General features: G+C 31.7%; 2 protein-coding genes across 5 annotated transcripts; both read right to left on the bottom strand.

The window, feature by feature from the left end:
• Positions 1-2,552: 2,552 nt before the first annotated feature.
• LOC122586326 lies at positions 2,553-12,240 on the bottom strand. Its single transcript, XM_043758325.1, has 9 exons — positions 12,083-12,240; positions 11,653-11,704; positions 11,400-11,473; positions 7,036-7,137; positions 6,711-6,863; positions 4,345-4,396; positions 3,138-3,211; positions 2,957-3,046; positions 2,553-2,846 (listed from the first exon to the last, which is right to left on the bottom strand). Exons 1-9 carry the CDS (start codon positions 12,211-12,213, stop codon positions 2,780-2,782), a joined length of 795 nt encoding a protein of 264 aa, XP_043614260.1. The 5' UTR covers positions 12,214-12,240; the 3' UTR covers positions 2,553-2,779.
• Positions 12,241-14,204: 1,964 nt separating this feature from the next.
• LOC122587461 (protein TRIGALACTOSYLDIACYLGLYCEROL 1, chloroplastic) lies at positions 14,205-15,853 on the bottom strand. Of its 4 annotated transcripts, none has more exons than XM_043759642.1 (3): positions 15,748-15,853; positions 15,367-15,445; positions 14,205-15,242 (listed from the first exon to the last, which is right to left on the bottom strand). In XM_043759642.1, the coding sequence occupies exons 2-3, from the start codon at positions 15,411-15,413 to the stop codon at positions 14,240-14,242; spliced, it is 1,050 nt and encodes a 349-aa protein (XP_043615577.1). In that variant the 5' UTR covers positions 15,414-15,445; positions 15,748-15,853; the 3' UTR covers positions 14,205-14,239. The 4 variants fall into 4 exon arrangements, with proteins under 4 accessions (XP_043615577.1, XP_043615575.1, XP_043615578.1 ...); XM_043759640.1 differs by having other exon boundaries at positions 14,205-15,248; XM_043759643.1 differs by having other exon boundaries at positions 15,367-15,440; positions 15,748-15,852.
• Positions 15,854-16,211: the final 358 nt, after the last annotated feature.

Genomic DNA, 16,211 nt, shown 5'->3' on the forward strand with positions numbered 1-16,211 from the left:
AAGCTCAAGCCCGGGTCCAATCAAACTGTCAATCAAGCATCTTGTCTTGGGTTCACCTGGTTACCTGAAAAGTGTACTAAACAAGTCAACACGAGGTTGGTGAGTTCGTAGTAATGGTTCACAAGGAACCATTGTTACTAATCACAATGTTAAATCACAACAAGATCATATGAAGTAAAGTAAATACGTGTAATAAATGAGCACAAGTGATGTCAACATCAAATCATGTATCATATGTATGCAATATCATAATGTATATCAAATGTATGTTAATCACGTCATCAATGCAACAATTAAAGTATATTTGCGTGTGTACCGCACAGATAAAGTATGCTTGCGTGTAACCACACAAATAAAGTATGCTTGTGTGTGTACGCGTAAATAAAGTCTGCTTGCGTGTCTACCGCATAAATAAAGTATGCTTGCGTGTGTAATGCGTAAATAAAGTATGCTTGCGTTTGTACCGCACAATTCAAGTGTAACAATGCGTATATGTTCATTTCAAATACAATTCCAATATCCATCAATTCCACAAAAACAACGCGTGCATATGTACACTTTGGAGGGTTTGCTTTCATCAAGTTCTATATGTTTATATATAGGGTAACCCGCAGACTTCCCACCACATCTAAAACCCTTTGAAAGCATAATCTGACTTCCATGTAGGCATAACTATCCTAAATAAGTCATACTATCACAATCATGCACAAAATCAACGAGACAATCAATAAACCGTCAATCAAATCATTCAAACAAGCACATGTACACTTTCCAGCCCGAATCTCAAGCGAGTAGGGAGCTTCGCACCTTGATCGGAAAAAAGAAGTTAAGATTGATTTAGTCGAGTTACAATCGTTCAACGTTCGCTTCGCGTCCACCACGTATAATTAGAATATACATGTATTATTTACTTATGATTAACCATGACAAAACCCTAATTTGGTCTAAATGTTGTTCATGACCTTGACCGACTCGCCAAGGTTGATAGAGAAGTCGAGAATTTGTTTTTATCCATTTAAAGTTGTCAAAGGGTCATCTAGTGTTTAAAGTCGTTTTTATACACATATATACTTTGTAAGTTAAAACCCTAAATAGGGTTCCACAGATGGTTCCCGACTTACATCACTCCCGGGACCCGTATTCATCACCAAGGAAGTCAAGAGATGGTTCAGATCGAAGCCCGACCCAAACCTAGGTTTTGGAAGTCAAATAGGTCAAACAGGAAAATGTGTGAAGGGGACCAGCGTAAATTACGCCCATGGCAGCGTAAGACATAGTGGTTGTGTCTGGACCACCGTAAAGGACGCTAGGAGAGGCGTAAGAAACGGTGGCTGGAAGTTGGACAACGTTTGGTACGGTGATCAACACCGGAATAGATGGTGCAAAGAACAAGCAGTTTTTAGCGTCTGATCTTCTCAAAATGGCGTAAAACATATCCTATTGGGCGTAAATCTAATCCAAGCCACCGTCATACGGTAGGAACACCGTATGAGACGCCACTCATACACAGGTAGTATACCAGACTGCCAGGATTGGCGTTTGAGACGCCGGTCAGAAAGGAAGTCGAGCAGCAGCAATTTATGAAGAATAATGACCAAAACCTAATATTTTCGTGACTTTAAACCCTAAATCGACCCAAGGCTCTGGAAAACTCATTTTGAAGCATTATTAAGCATTACTAATCCTAAATACATTCTACCCACATCATAATTTCATTTCAAAACACAATTTCATACCCAAATCGGTTGACCTATTTCCAAACCCTAAGTTAACCCTAATTTTAACTTGAAATTGTTTTGTGATGATTCAACCTTATTTTGTGTAACGATAACATCCTAACATAAGTTTAATAAATTAAACATAAACCCTGTGTCAATTCGATCCATACCCCCTTTTAATTGTAAAAAATCGATTTGCCTTAATTTTGGATAACCAATAACCCTAATTTTCAACCCATTAAGGTTTTGACCAATAATCACATAGGTTTGGTTTAAGACATGATTACAAACATGAAATGGTGCTTTTGAGTGAAGTTTATCTTACCAATTCTTGCACCAAGGTCCAAATCCGAATTTTGACCCAAAAGGGATGAATTCTTGCACTAGATAACCCAACTTTTGATATGATGAATTAATGATGATGATGATGTTGTTTCTGTTACAAATCTAACTCAAGAACATTAAATTATATAAGAATTAAATGAGTGAGATAGAGAGAGAGAGGGAGGGAGGGAGAGAGAGATGTGTATGTGTTTATGTGTCTTGCAAGATTTAAGCGAGAGAGATAGGACAATGAATGAATGAGTGGATGGGAGTAAGAGTTAGGAAGGGATAGGGATGGGTCATGGGTTTGTGGTTGACCTATGGGTTGACCCATACGCTTAACTAGTTAAATTAAGTATTCACCATGTATCGAGTCACACAATAAGTCAGTCAATCGACCCGTCAAACACATTATCTAGTCAATTAATCACAAAATGAATTCGATCATATCATTAAATAAAAGAATGTTAGTCAAGTTACTCATATGTTCAAACGGATCAAATCCACCGATGTTAAAAGTGCATTCATAATTTAGTTAAAAAATATTAAAAAGTTTCATGACACAACAGCTTCCATAGTTGACCAAGCTCGTCAGTCAACTACTGCTACTATTACATTGTTACGAGTACTATTTATTTATTTATTTTTAAACGAAGAAGAAGCAAGGAAAGCATAACAAACTATCGTTGCTTTAATTGTTGTAGTCCCGACAGGCCTAGCTACTCATCGATCATACATTATATAGTGTCATCATGACGATGATGATGATTCTTTAACAACAAGGGATCACTTAGCATCACATCTCTACAATGCAAATCAACACAACAACAACAACAACACATTTAAAACACACTACTCCATAAAACCTGACAATTATTTATTAAAAATCATATATACGAGTATATAGGACTTGCCTGTTACTTGTGTTGAAAAATATAAAGTAAACAGGTTGCCCAGGTGTGAGGTAGTACAACTCCCGCACTATGTAACCGCACAATCCAATGCTGCATTTACGTGAAAATAAAAGAGATCATGGATATATGTATATATTTTATTAATCAAATAGTTTTTATTAATGACTACGTACGTACGTACCTCCCAAAACAAACGATACAAAGTATCCAAAAGAAAGCATTGATCCAACTGGATTCCTTATATCCTATCCACACCTGAAATAAGATAAAGCATACACACATTGTACGTTGTACGTTACGAAGAAATTAAAGACAATTAAAGAAGCGCACAATATATTGTATCTTTAATTCTTAAGAGTACGTTGTAAAGGCCACCGGACATGGGTGGCTTAATAGTAATAAGGGACTAAGCAATTGCTTGAGGCCTCCAAAAATTTAAGGCCTCCATTTTTCGTATAACAGACTTAGTTTTGGACTTTTTGCTAGATTTTATTAAGAAATTTGCATTGCAACAATACTCTTATTGATTTTTGTATCAACCTCTACACATTTTTATGTTAAACTACTTTTTTTTTTTTTACTTAAATAATATACTAACGAAATGGGCCCTTAAATTTGATTTTGTTTAAGGCCCCAAAATACTTTAAAGCGGCACTGCCACGAGGCATCATATTATATTTAGTTGTTGTATGTTCATCTAATATACTTTTTGGGTTAATTTGTTATTATTCAGTGTAAACCTAATGCTAATTGATATGTACGTTGGAAGTCGCATAAACTATATAACTTGTGAATTAGTTTTTTTAATAATTGATTGAGTGAATTAGTTTTTTTAACAACTCATTTTGACCGGAACCCCATTGACCTAGAAATACTTTGTAACAACGTACCTATTTAAATATAGTTTTAAGATTGGAGGTTATATAGACACTATTAGTTACCTTTGATAGACACTACAAGAAATCCAGTTTTTTCGACGAAACCCATTTTGTCGCAAAAAAACCCGCTAAACCAAAAAAAAATTACTTTTTCACTTCCGTAGTCAAACTAGAGGCTTTGAATCCTGCGATGAAAATGTTTATTGCGACGAATATGTTCATAATTACCACACGTACTCAAGCATATATTTCTGCCTTATATATAGTCCTTTCTAAAGCTTTGTAAATTGTGGTATGATTTTTAAAAATTGTGCTAAGTATATGTTATAAAAATCTCACACTCTTTTAAGATGGCGAGATGGAAGATGATATTAATACCATTTATTTGAGTTGATCTATTAAACTAACGCATTGGATACTTTTACAATATGTTTTAAATCTTCTACAATGTGATGAATTTATCAAAATGTTTATCTTGTTTGTTTCATACATAAGTGGAAATGAACATACCGAGTAAACAACAGCTTGGATACAAAGGTCTATTAACAATGTAACCATACACCTGCACGGATGTGAATTAAAGTCTAGTCATGTCAAACTTAATTCGATCAGGTTAAGCTATATATAGGAAAAAATTTATGTGAGAACGATTTAAATTGGAAGAAGCATGAGAACCTTTATATTATAATTTGATGTTTATATGTAAATGTCTATATGAACATATTCATGCACATATGAACAGAACTAGTTATACGTAATATTAACGATGTTCATATGTGAATGGTTCTCAAATGAACCTTACCATATATATATATATATATATATATAGGGGGATGGGAATATAAGGCTGTTGGGTATCTAAGCTTAGGTGTGGAACACTTACATATTGTTTTTTTAATCCATAAAAATCATGGGGGCCCATGTATTTATTCATTAAACAAGAAATAATAAAATATTAGTATGTGAGGGGTTCCACACCTAAGCTTAGGTGTCGAACAACCTTATATTCCCTTTTCCCATATATAGATATATATATATATATATATATATCAGAACTACATACACTTATAAGTAATTAAAAATTGATCATAGAAAATCACAAACATGTAATTATATTTACTTAGTTTTCTTCCAAAATAACCAACTCCACTTAGGTGGGTTGGCCAGATCTATCTTCTAAATCCACCATGTGGACTCCGGAGGTGAGTTTTTCCCTAGGTATCGGGTTCAAGTCTTCAGTTTTTCATCTCAAGTTATTTTCCATGAGGAGATGGTTGGAGGTCTAACAAATCGCTAGTTAAAATTGTCTACAGCACGTCTGAATCGAAACTAACTTTACAAAAAAAAAAGTTTTCTTCCAAACATATATATATATATATATATATAGAGAGAGAGAGAGAGGAAAGATAATTTGAGACCCAATAAAAAAAAGTCCAAAAAAGGACCATTGATTTCCGTAACTTACACACCACCATCATCATCTACTACGATATACAAGACTTTTTTGTAAAAACACTAAGAATTTCCAGCGATGGGCGCCCCACAGAAAAATCATGTGTAAGTTACACATGTGTAAGTGACTTACACATGTGTAAGTTAACTTACACATGATTTTCTGGTGGGTCCGTCGCCGGAAAATCTTAGTGTTTTTACAAAAAAGTCTTGTATATCGTAGTAGATGATGATGGTGTACAAAAATCAATGGTCCTAGTTGGTCCTAAAATAAGAGGTGGTCACAAAATATCTCACCCCTATATATATATATATATATATATATGTATAGGGAAAAATGAATATGGGGTTGTTCCCCATCTAAGCTTAGATGGGGAACCCCTCATATTCAAATATTTTAATATTCGTTTGTAATTTAAATAAAACCATGGGTCCCCAAGATTTTTATGATTAATAAAATAAAATGTGCGGTGTTCCCCATCTAAGCTTAAATGAGGACAACCTCATACTTACTTCCCCCATATATATATATATATGGAAAAAGTGAGTATGGGGTTGTCTCTCATCTAAGCTTAGATGGGGAACCCCTCACACACAAATATTTTAATAATATTTGTATTTTAAACAAATGATGGGGCCCCCATGATATTTATGGATTAAAAAACTAAATTGTGAGGGGTTCCCCATCTAAGCTTAGATGGGGGACAACCCCATACTCACTTCCCCCTATATGTATATATATATATATATATATATGGAAAAGGGAATATAAGGCTGTCCGGCACCTAAGCTTAGGTGTGGAACCCCTCACATACTAATATTTTATTATTTCTTCTTTAATGAATAAATGCATGGGCCCCCATGATTTTTATGGATTAAAAAAACAATATGTGCGTGTTTCACACCTAAGCTTAGATACCCGATAGCCTTATATTCCCATCCCCCATATATATATATATATATATATATAGGGTAACACTCCGGTGAGAACACTCTTAAAATAAGAACGGTGAGAACACCTTAAAAACATCATTTTGATGCATTAAAAGTCCATAAAAGTAACATAGTACAGAACTAATTATCTTTATTTAAGTGTTTAAGAACACATTCATCCGTCAAAATCGAAATAATCATGTTTTTTGTTTTGTGCATCTATCTTGGATGCATAATCACATGCATCAAAATGATGCATCCAACAAAAAACGTGATTTTTTCGATTTTGATGAATCAATGTGTTGTTAAACACTTAAATAATGATAATTAGTTATGCACTAAGTCAGTTTTATAGACTTTTAGTGCATCAAAATGATGTTTTTAAGGTGTTCTCACCGTTTTTATTTTAAAACTGTTCTTATTTGATTGTCCCCCTATATATATATATATATATATATATACTATAGAATAGAAAGAAAGTAAATACATACGGGGAGAAGACTTGTGCGCGGAATGGAGATCCATCAGTGATCCATGCGAAAACTGGAAATATAAGCATCAAGCAACCCAATGAAACATATATTATGCTTGCTGTTACAACAGAAAATCCTCCCCGCCTGTTGCTCGCTCCCATGGCATCATCCCTATTAAATCAAGCCAAATATATTATATATTAATAAATAATATTTCAAATTACAAGCGCATATAACTATTGGGTCGGTATATCCTCATCAACAGTTAATGAAAATATACCGGCCCAATGTATTTTTTTTAATTTTATGTATATAAATGAGCAATGACACAGAGCATATATACCTGTTTTGAGGTCTCGCCAACACAAAAAATAATGGATCTTTCAAAGTTTGTTCTGGTGATAGCTTGAAAAACTGTTGAAGAATATATCCACACATAGTGAAACTGTAAAAAGAAATGAACTTCAATATATATAAATGTAATATCATTAATAACCCCGAATAATTTTGTACCAACGACATCTAGTAATTGTGCTATCTAGCTACCAATTTCATGGTTTAATTACTCTGTTGTTTAATGTTTAAAATACGAGATATTGGGAATTGACTTGGCCTTAAATTTGAAGTATTGTAAGAATTTATGGTTGATCATATTGAGTAGTTTTGTACCTGATTTAGATATTTTAATTGAGTTGATCAATGGGCTTTATTGTCCATTTGTAAATATATGGTTATTAGATATTTAAGTTTAACTCTGGTATCTTTATTTTTAATTCATTACAACACATGAGGAGGCAATCATAAAATATTATACATTTAAATATTTAAAATTAATATGTAAAGAAATTCTATATCTAAACATAGGTATTTAATATCACATCTCTACTTGTAATTTTTTAATACGCAACTCATTTTTCATAATTATCAAAGGTGGGTGGAGCTGTAGTAGGATTATAATAATTAATCTTCAAAAGAAAACAGGAAATCCATAACCAAAACAAGCAAAATTAATGAATAATACTATGCAGTTTTATAATCATTTTCATATCATATTTTATTTATTCCTAATAATGTTTTGTTATTTTCTTATTTCGTTTTCCATTTTGTATTATACTAAATTAAACTCAATCGTTGTACGACTTTACCGAGAACATAAATAAAAAATATATTGATGGTTACAGTATTATTCATAGATTTTGATATTATAAAACTATCAGATTACCACTGATGCAGATAATAAGATTATGATTTTTATTAATATATGTCAAATATGTTAAAGCATGATTAGTTAAGCAAAATATTATGCTATAACAAATTTATATGTGAGAGTAACAATAATAATAATAATAAGAAGAAGAAGAACTAAAATAGAAATAATTAAAATTTTATAAATAAACGACTTGGATTATATTGTCATATAAATAAAAAAAAAGTATCTATTAAACTTGAAGTATGAGATAACAATATCAACGACAATGTATATATATGTAAATAGTAATAATTTTATATAAAACGTAGTTATTAAAAAGATAAACTTAAATGGATGTTCATATTAATTTCATAAAGCTTAACAAATTAGTTATTATTATTATTATTATTATTATTATTATTATTATTATTATTATTATTATTTGATCTAATAGTAACCATTAAAATTAATTTAAACGCACCATGTATTTGATAATTTAGAGAAAATCTAGTAAACCAATGAATTACTTCGTCATCAAAATGTTGACTTATTAATTAATTTGATTAGATTATAACTTGAATATTAATATTAATATGATAATATATAACTATAATAATAATAACAATAATACAATGTGGCTCACCAAATATATGGCAATAATGTTTCTGATTTTTTTTAACCAAGTTAAAAAGCTAAAATACTGAAACAAACTTATCATCATGACAATAAATTAAATAAAAATAAATAAATATAGCCACGGATTAAAGACAAAATAGAAGATAGTTGAAAAACTTTTTAAAAAATAGCTAATTGCAAGATTGGTCCATGTGGTTTACACACTTTAGCAATAAGGGTTCCTATTTTAAATTTTTTTTTTACAAGATTGGTCTTTTTTTAACAGAACCTTTAACGGTGTCGTCAAGTCTTCACGTGGTCATCACGTGCATGGGCAATATTGTCTTGCCATACAACACATATGGAACCTTCATTGCTAGTAAACTCGAAAAAGGGACCTTATTGTTAAAATAGAAAAAACCACAGGGACCAATCTTGCAATTAACACATTGAGATATTTTTTAAATAAAATAAAATATTGAAAACTAATTGATAAATAAATTTTTATTATAATTTAAGGTTAAGAATAAAATATATTCCACGTTAAGAATTAGATATTAATTAAATGCAATTTTGTCTAAATAATATAAATGTCATATATGGTATTTTAGTCTCTATGTAACTATTAAACGTTTTTGCACTTGGTTAATTTATAAATATTAATTAATACATATACGTGAAAATTTATTTTAATATAAATGCTAAAAGATTTTCTGATATATTTTAAATATATCGAGTAATATACTTTATATTTTATAGTACGTGAAAATATATTTTTAGTACAAAATTATTAATAATTATGAAAAACAAAAAAGTATTAATAACTAATTAAGAATTTAGAAAAACTAATTCTTTAATAAAAAAAAACTAAAAAATAATTTAGTGATGGACTATAATAAAAAATCTAAATCAATAAGATTTTTTTTACATTTATTATTAGTTTATATTATTTATTTTATTTCTCTATGTTCTACAATCTTAGCGGTTAATGAAGTTTTTTTACTTGGTTAATAAATGGTTAAATCAATAGTCTTTTAGTATCTATAAAGAAAAATAAATAAATATAAATAATGATATATATTATCAAGAGTTAATTGCAAGAATAATCCCTGTGGTTTACACAATTTAGCAATGGGGTCCTTTTCGAGTTTATTAACAATAAAGGTCCCTTCAATGTTGTGTGAAAAGACGATATTGTCCATACATGTTATTGCAACGTGTAGACCTAATATCATCCGCTAATGATTTTGTTAAAAAGGGACCAATCTTGCAAAAACATTTCAAAATTAGGGATCCTCATTGCAACGATACTTGAAAAAGGACCCCATTACTAAAATGTACAAACCACATGGACCAATCTTGCAATTAACTCAAAAAAAAATAGAACTGTTTAATATAATTAAATTCAAATTAATTGTTTCAATTCAACCTTGAAGAACATAACCTAAATCAACAAATAAATAAACACATATATTGAATTTTATTTTAAAAATCGAAGCAAATATATCTCTTGTTTAGTGATATAAATAATCTCAATTACAACTAACTTTTACATACCAAATATATTAGTCAAACATATTTGTCTTTGAAATTTTACGTACCAAATATATTACAACGAAATCATAATTTATATATAGTTGGATTGTTAATTGTCTTTGTAATTAAAACATATTTGTAAGACATGTTTGAGGAGAAACTAAACATGTATATCTTTAGCAATGGGTATCTAGATCATGTTACCTACGTGTATATATATATATATATATATATATAAATCATGATAACATGTTACATCATTGTTGTTATTTGTATTAATGAATAAACTATCACCTTTTATTTTTGATTTCATTTACTGTTTTATACTTGTTATTTTTCATTATTATTTTTTTTAACAGCGAGTTAGTATTTAATAGTTAATAGTTAGCATTTGAAATAACACAGTAACATTAAATTGGGAAGTATGCAAGCTCGAACCACGGATGTCTGGGATGAAACTCAGAACTCTCGAAAACCCCCTTAATAATCCATTCGACCACTCATACAAATGTAGGAAGTGAGATTCGAACCCTGGTGGATTTTTTCAAAGTCTTATACCTTACCAATGGGTCACCAATTTATTTTTATAAATTTATTATAAAATTAATGGTAAGTCATTATAATATTGTTAATCAGATGTCATTATCTATATTTTTATATAAGATTTCTAAAACCCCTTCATCTTTAGTAATAGTTAAAAATAAAGGACAATTAAAATTTTCATTATACCTTTTACGGAAAATTTGATTAAAATTTACTCAATAGTCATTAATAAACTAATTTACACCTTAAATTTTTTATCATCTTTGGCGTATATTGGAGGTGACGGCGGTGTCAAGTGATGTATTTTGATGTAAATGTAAATAATGTACATGTGGTAATGAAGATATTTTAGATAAAAGCAAAGGCTTTAGGGAGTAAATTAGTGATGTAAATGTTTATGGTGTAAATTAATTTGTTAAAGACGAATTGAAAAATATTTTATAAGTTCGTATTAAAAGAGGGGGTTTGCTAACTAGTGCCCCTAGTGCACTAGTTAAGAAGCATTTAATGAAGTTCAACTTTCCTAAAATATGAAAATATGTATTAACTATTCATTTAAAAATAGAAATTGTTAGGTTGAATTAATACACATTAAATATAATTTTTGATTAATAAAAAAATAATTAGTTCATTAAATGTTTGTTTATTAGTGCACTGGGACACTAGTTAGCAAATCCCTTAAAAGAGTTAAAGGCAATTGGGTCATTTCTAATGTCTCATTATTTTCATTATTTGTAGTTGTTTCTATAAAAAGAAAACGGTTTGAATTTTTAAAAAATATTATAAATATAGACTAATAAGTAAATAAGTAAAAGTTGGTTTACCTTCCAAAAAAAAATAAAATATACATAAACATAACTCTCATGATCCATTTTGATTCCTTGTAGAAATACCAGACCTACAAAGATATATATATATTTCAGTACAACCCCAAATCATTATAGGATATATTATATCAAACTATTGTTTTATTTCTACCGATAATTGAACATCAAATATTCATTTTCCTTCCATTTTATCAAACCATTACTCAATTTGACGAAATAAAGCCAAAATATATGGAGTGAACTTACATACCGTTATAGGAGATAAATTTATGAGAAAGCCTAACAATCCCACTTGCATCCATCTGCAACAAACGCTTCTTAATTAATGAAGCTATATATATATGATTGGATATATACTTTCTAATTTTTTTTTCAATGAAGCTAACCTAACTTCAAAAAATACAGGTAACACATTTTTAAATTTTATTCCAGTATTAACATAGAATACTTGTTTATTACGTAGACAATCAGTAGGTAGTCAACATAATTAAGCATCTCGATCTTGTTGATATTAGAAAATCTTGAAGATACGTTACCTATATAAATTGGTAATTTTTGATATTCATTTACCTATATTGATCGAGATTAAACAAAAAGTAGAAAACACAAACACAATAAATAATATAAAGTATTGTTTTTGTATGGTTAATTAACACTGATGTAGAAATCTATATATATACCTAGCACGGGGGTCGAAGCAAGATGCGAAGTTATCCATGGCAAATCCACAAGTAAGAGCGGTTCCCATCACACAAGCCAATACACTGAACAACGTCTCCAATACGAATAACTTGGACGCGGATGCCGCCATTAATTATTTTGGGGAAAGGGAGTAGTTGTGATGTATAAGATTAGGGTGAACACAATTGCAACCTAAACCGATACTTATATCATAATAATTTCAGATTCTTCATGGTATAGTAGTCATATAAGTCTAAACAAATGTGCCACGAATTACATTTACTAACCATAATATTAATTAGAGATCGATTTTCACCAAAAGACCTATTAGACGAAGGGTCAAAAAGGTCAGGCATTTATATCAAAATGGGTAGTGAGTTTATTCACGATATGAGAGTCAAGGTGGAACGCCATACCTACATGAAGGGGAGTGATATATTTACAACAAATTTTTGGTTATCTACAACAATGTGTGTTTTATACAGTTGTACACTACGCAGTAAAATATGTATTTTTGTTGTAGATGGCTGAAAGATGTTGTAGATATATCACCCGTTACGCATGAACCGTTGTTTGCTGACTTTCTTTATGAACCTATAGATGTTTATTTTGTTGTACGTCTTAGTTATACTTATTTAATTTGTTGGTAACCACAAAAGACAATTAAAATTAAATTATTTTGCTCACCCCCGTAACTCAAACCTATACATTTTCTTGTTTTTATGTCTCCATCTCTTGGTGTGACCGATACCTGTATAGAGCTTGATTTCACTTTTGTCGATGGGTACCTCATTCAGTAGAAACTCCGTTGTATTGATCTTTGATGCATCTACAAAATGTAGAGCTTTTTCTACTGCAATGTACATTTCACTTTCTGGTCAGAGGACGTACTTTGAACTTGGAGACAGGGTAGCCTTTAATATGATATATTAAGAGGCTAACTACAGATAATAGAAAACACATTAGGTTATATCCTTTGTTTTTATGATGTTGTATGCGTTGTATATCGTCAGTTTCAACCATAAAAATCATCAAATGAAATTAAGAAAGTTTACAAATCATATGTATCAAAGAAATTGATGACAGCTTTATCCAATAACCAGGATGTAGGGTACTTTATTAATTTGAGAGATGTTATCCGTACCACTCTTTTTGATAAATCTACCATAATGCACAACGTACACGGCAGACTATATAAGTTATTAATACAATAGTGTGGTAAATGTATTAAAAAAAGTATTACTAATATCACTGCATTATTAATTTAGCTGTAGTCTGTAACTATTTTTAGTGGGCCAACTGTAATCCCATATCCATCATGCTTCTTCGGCTCTTCTCATCCAAACAGTTGTGGAAAAGATTAGGATCAATGAGAAAAATAACTCAAATGAAGTTCAATTCAGTCAAACATGAATTATATAATGCGTAGTTTATATTTCTTTATGCACACTATGGACTTGATAACTTAATGATCACCGCCAAGAGACGAGTTGGTGGTGGCCTAGAGATAAAGGACTTGTTCTCTAAGGGATGGGTGAAAATACCCGAAGGTGCCAAGTTCGAATCCTAGGAACAAAATATATATCCCCTCTTATGGCCAACGACCCCCAACTACCCAAAAAGCTGGTGGACGCCCTGTGATTAGTCGGGTCACAAAATGAGTCGGATACCTTGGTTACACAAAAAAACAAAGGGCCAGTCAATTGTAAGTTTGTAACTACATACAGAACCTTATCTTAATTATTTGCCAAGTGGATTCATGTGCTCTATAAATAACCCAAGATTTCTTGAGGAAATGAATTACGGACACCAACATAGATGAATAAAAATAACTAAGTATTGACGCCAACCAAATTGATTCGTGACACAAATGGTTAGCCAAGTCACAAGTAATTTACTAAAACAGAGAATAGTCCCCTAAGATGTATTCTGGAGCATAAAACAGAAACAATCATAATAAACTTCGTATTTGGTCATATCTACTGCGTTGTAAAAGCAGATTGAACCTTGTTACATACAGTTGATGTGATGAAAGAAAATACTAGCTCAAACTCGAGAGAAGAATGCAGCAGCAGCAAAAGATTGACTAAACAAGTGATCCAAACATATACACAGAGTGTATAAAGAAAGGCTAATAATCATTTCATTTCAACAAACTACAAGTTTTTAAGTGAATCACCAGCTCCTTGGAAAAAACAATAGGAAAGTACAAAATCAGCTATAAAGATACCGACAAGAGATATAACGACAGCAGAAGTAGTTGATTCTCCAACACCTTTAGCACCTCCCATGGTGGTAACCCCCCATGCGCAGCTCACAACTGATATAATCCCCCCAAACACTTGAGACTTAAGCATTGCGCTAATTATATCCCACGGTCTAAGAGCTCTCTGAGCAGAATCCAATATAATATTTATACTAATCCCATAAACTCCATCTGCCAGAAGAGCACTCGATGCCATCCCCACTGTAAAACATATTAACGTCAAGAAAGGTAGAGCCACACAAGAAGCAATTACCCGTGGAGTTACCAGATAGTCAACCGGATCAGAGCCTAATACTCGCAGTGTGTCAGTTTGCTCCGACACTTGCATTGTTCCCAATTCTGCAGCAAATGCACTACCAATACGTCCTGCAACCACTATGGAAGTAACTACAGGGCTCAATTCCCGTGCAAAAGCTAGAGCCAGGACCCCACCAACGGCTCTGTTTAGCCCTAACCTGGTGAACTCCCTAACAAACTGGATGGTGAAGGCCATGCCAACAAAGGCAGATGTTAAAAGACAGACACCAACAGACTTGGGACCCACTCTATCTAGCTGTTGGAGAGTGTTTTTCCAGTGGATTTTCCCTCTAAATGTCCTCATGATCACCTGTCCGGCTAGAACAAAAACCGATAGCCCACGCCATAGGTACATAGGAGGGGCCCATTTGGTGAACAACTGCACTTGTGGATTAGGATTTGGTGCATTGTTTGTGTCAATGTCTTCAGATACGTAAACAGATGATGGATGACCGTCGTTAATGTTTGAGCTTGCAGAGACAAGCCTGGATTTGGTAAAACATCCAAAACTATGACCACTCTCAACTCTTTTACTCAATCGAAGACTATGGAGAGGTTGACACTGAATCGGGTTTGTGATTTTCGTCGATCCTCTTCTGCAACTTACAGAAGATTTCATAACAAATCGGGTAGATGTTAGCAAAATGCATTGAACCACAAGTGTGTGTTATTAACATACCCATATATATGTTAATAAACATTTTATCAAGAAAATGATACCTGTGATTAAAGTACAAGGGTAAACAAAGATAGGCAGCTGATTCCATGATTAATGCCGTCCGCCCGCTAGTCTTCTATCCTACAAAGCAAATTTTAGTAAAAATCCTAAAATCAGGAAACTTGGAATATATCATTTTTACAACTTTCTCTGCTCCCCCACACACAAAGAAAACATATTTTGTGACACAATTCATAAAAGTCTGTTTATTATAAGAAGCCGCAATATATATATACATATATATATGATGTTGTTGAGATAGAGATATATTACACCAGAATTGGAAGCATCAAAAGTCAAAGGAAGATAAAACCTAATTGAACTCTAATTAATTTATTAGGGTTTCGCAGAGAGACAGTATACAATTAGCTCTAGTATTATACCTGAATTTGCCCTAATCACGGACCACACGACGGACAATCGCCGGGAAATTGCTGCAAGACGGCGGAAATGATGAGTAGGTTAACTATCTATCATATAAAACCTTGAAATATGGCATAACTACAAATTAACCCCTTTTTTCTACCCAATTATATGACTTATTTGTTGACCAGTACAGTCAGTAATCGAATAGTTAATTACCATTTTTAAATGGAAAGCGATCTATACATCATTAATTTTTGGAAATACACCACCAACTGTGTTTTACAGTATTGTACTGTACAACCCAATAATGCATATTTTGTGGTGTATCGTCAAAAACTGGTGGTGTACAGATCACCTCCCTTTTTGAATGCAATAAATATTACCAAGTACCAACGGACTAAAGCTTTTGTTACCTTTTTTTTTCTTTTGGTTTTGCTAATTAACCCCTTTTTTCTACCCAATTGTATGACTTATTTGTTGA

The sequence above is a fragment of the Erigeron canadensis genome, chromosome 2 (genome assembly GCF_010389155.1).
Source record: "Erigeron canadensis isolate Cc75 chromosome 2, C_canadensis_v1, whole genome shotgun sequence".
NCBI classification, from domain to species: Eukaryota; Viridiplantae; Streptophyta; class Magnoliopsida; order Asterales; family Asteraceae; genus Erigeron; species Erigeron canadensis.

Coding starts and splice junctions, on each gene's coding strand:
- LOC122587461 (XM_043759640.1), bottom strand. CDS start 15,413: ATGGAATCAGCTGCCTATCTTTGTTTACCCTTGTACTTTAATCACAG. Junction 15,249..15,366: donor CCCTTGTACTTTAATCACAG/GTATCATTTTCT, acceptor ATCTTCTGTAAG/TTGCAGAAGAGGATCGACGA.
- LOC122586326 (XM_043758325.1), bottom strand. CDS start 12,213: ATGGCGGCATCCGCGTCCAAGTTATTCGTATTGGAGACGTTGTTCAGT. Junction 3,212..4,344: donor TCCAAGCTGTTGTTTACTCG/GTATGTTCATTT, acceptor ATCTTATTTCAG/GTGTGGATAGGATATAAGGA. Junction 2,847..2,956: donor TTTTTCAACACAAGTAACAG/GCAAGTCCTATA, acceptor TTTGCATTGTAG/AGATGTGATGCTAAGTGATC.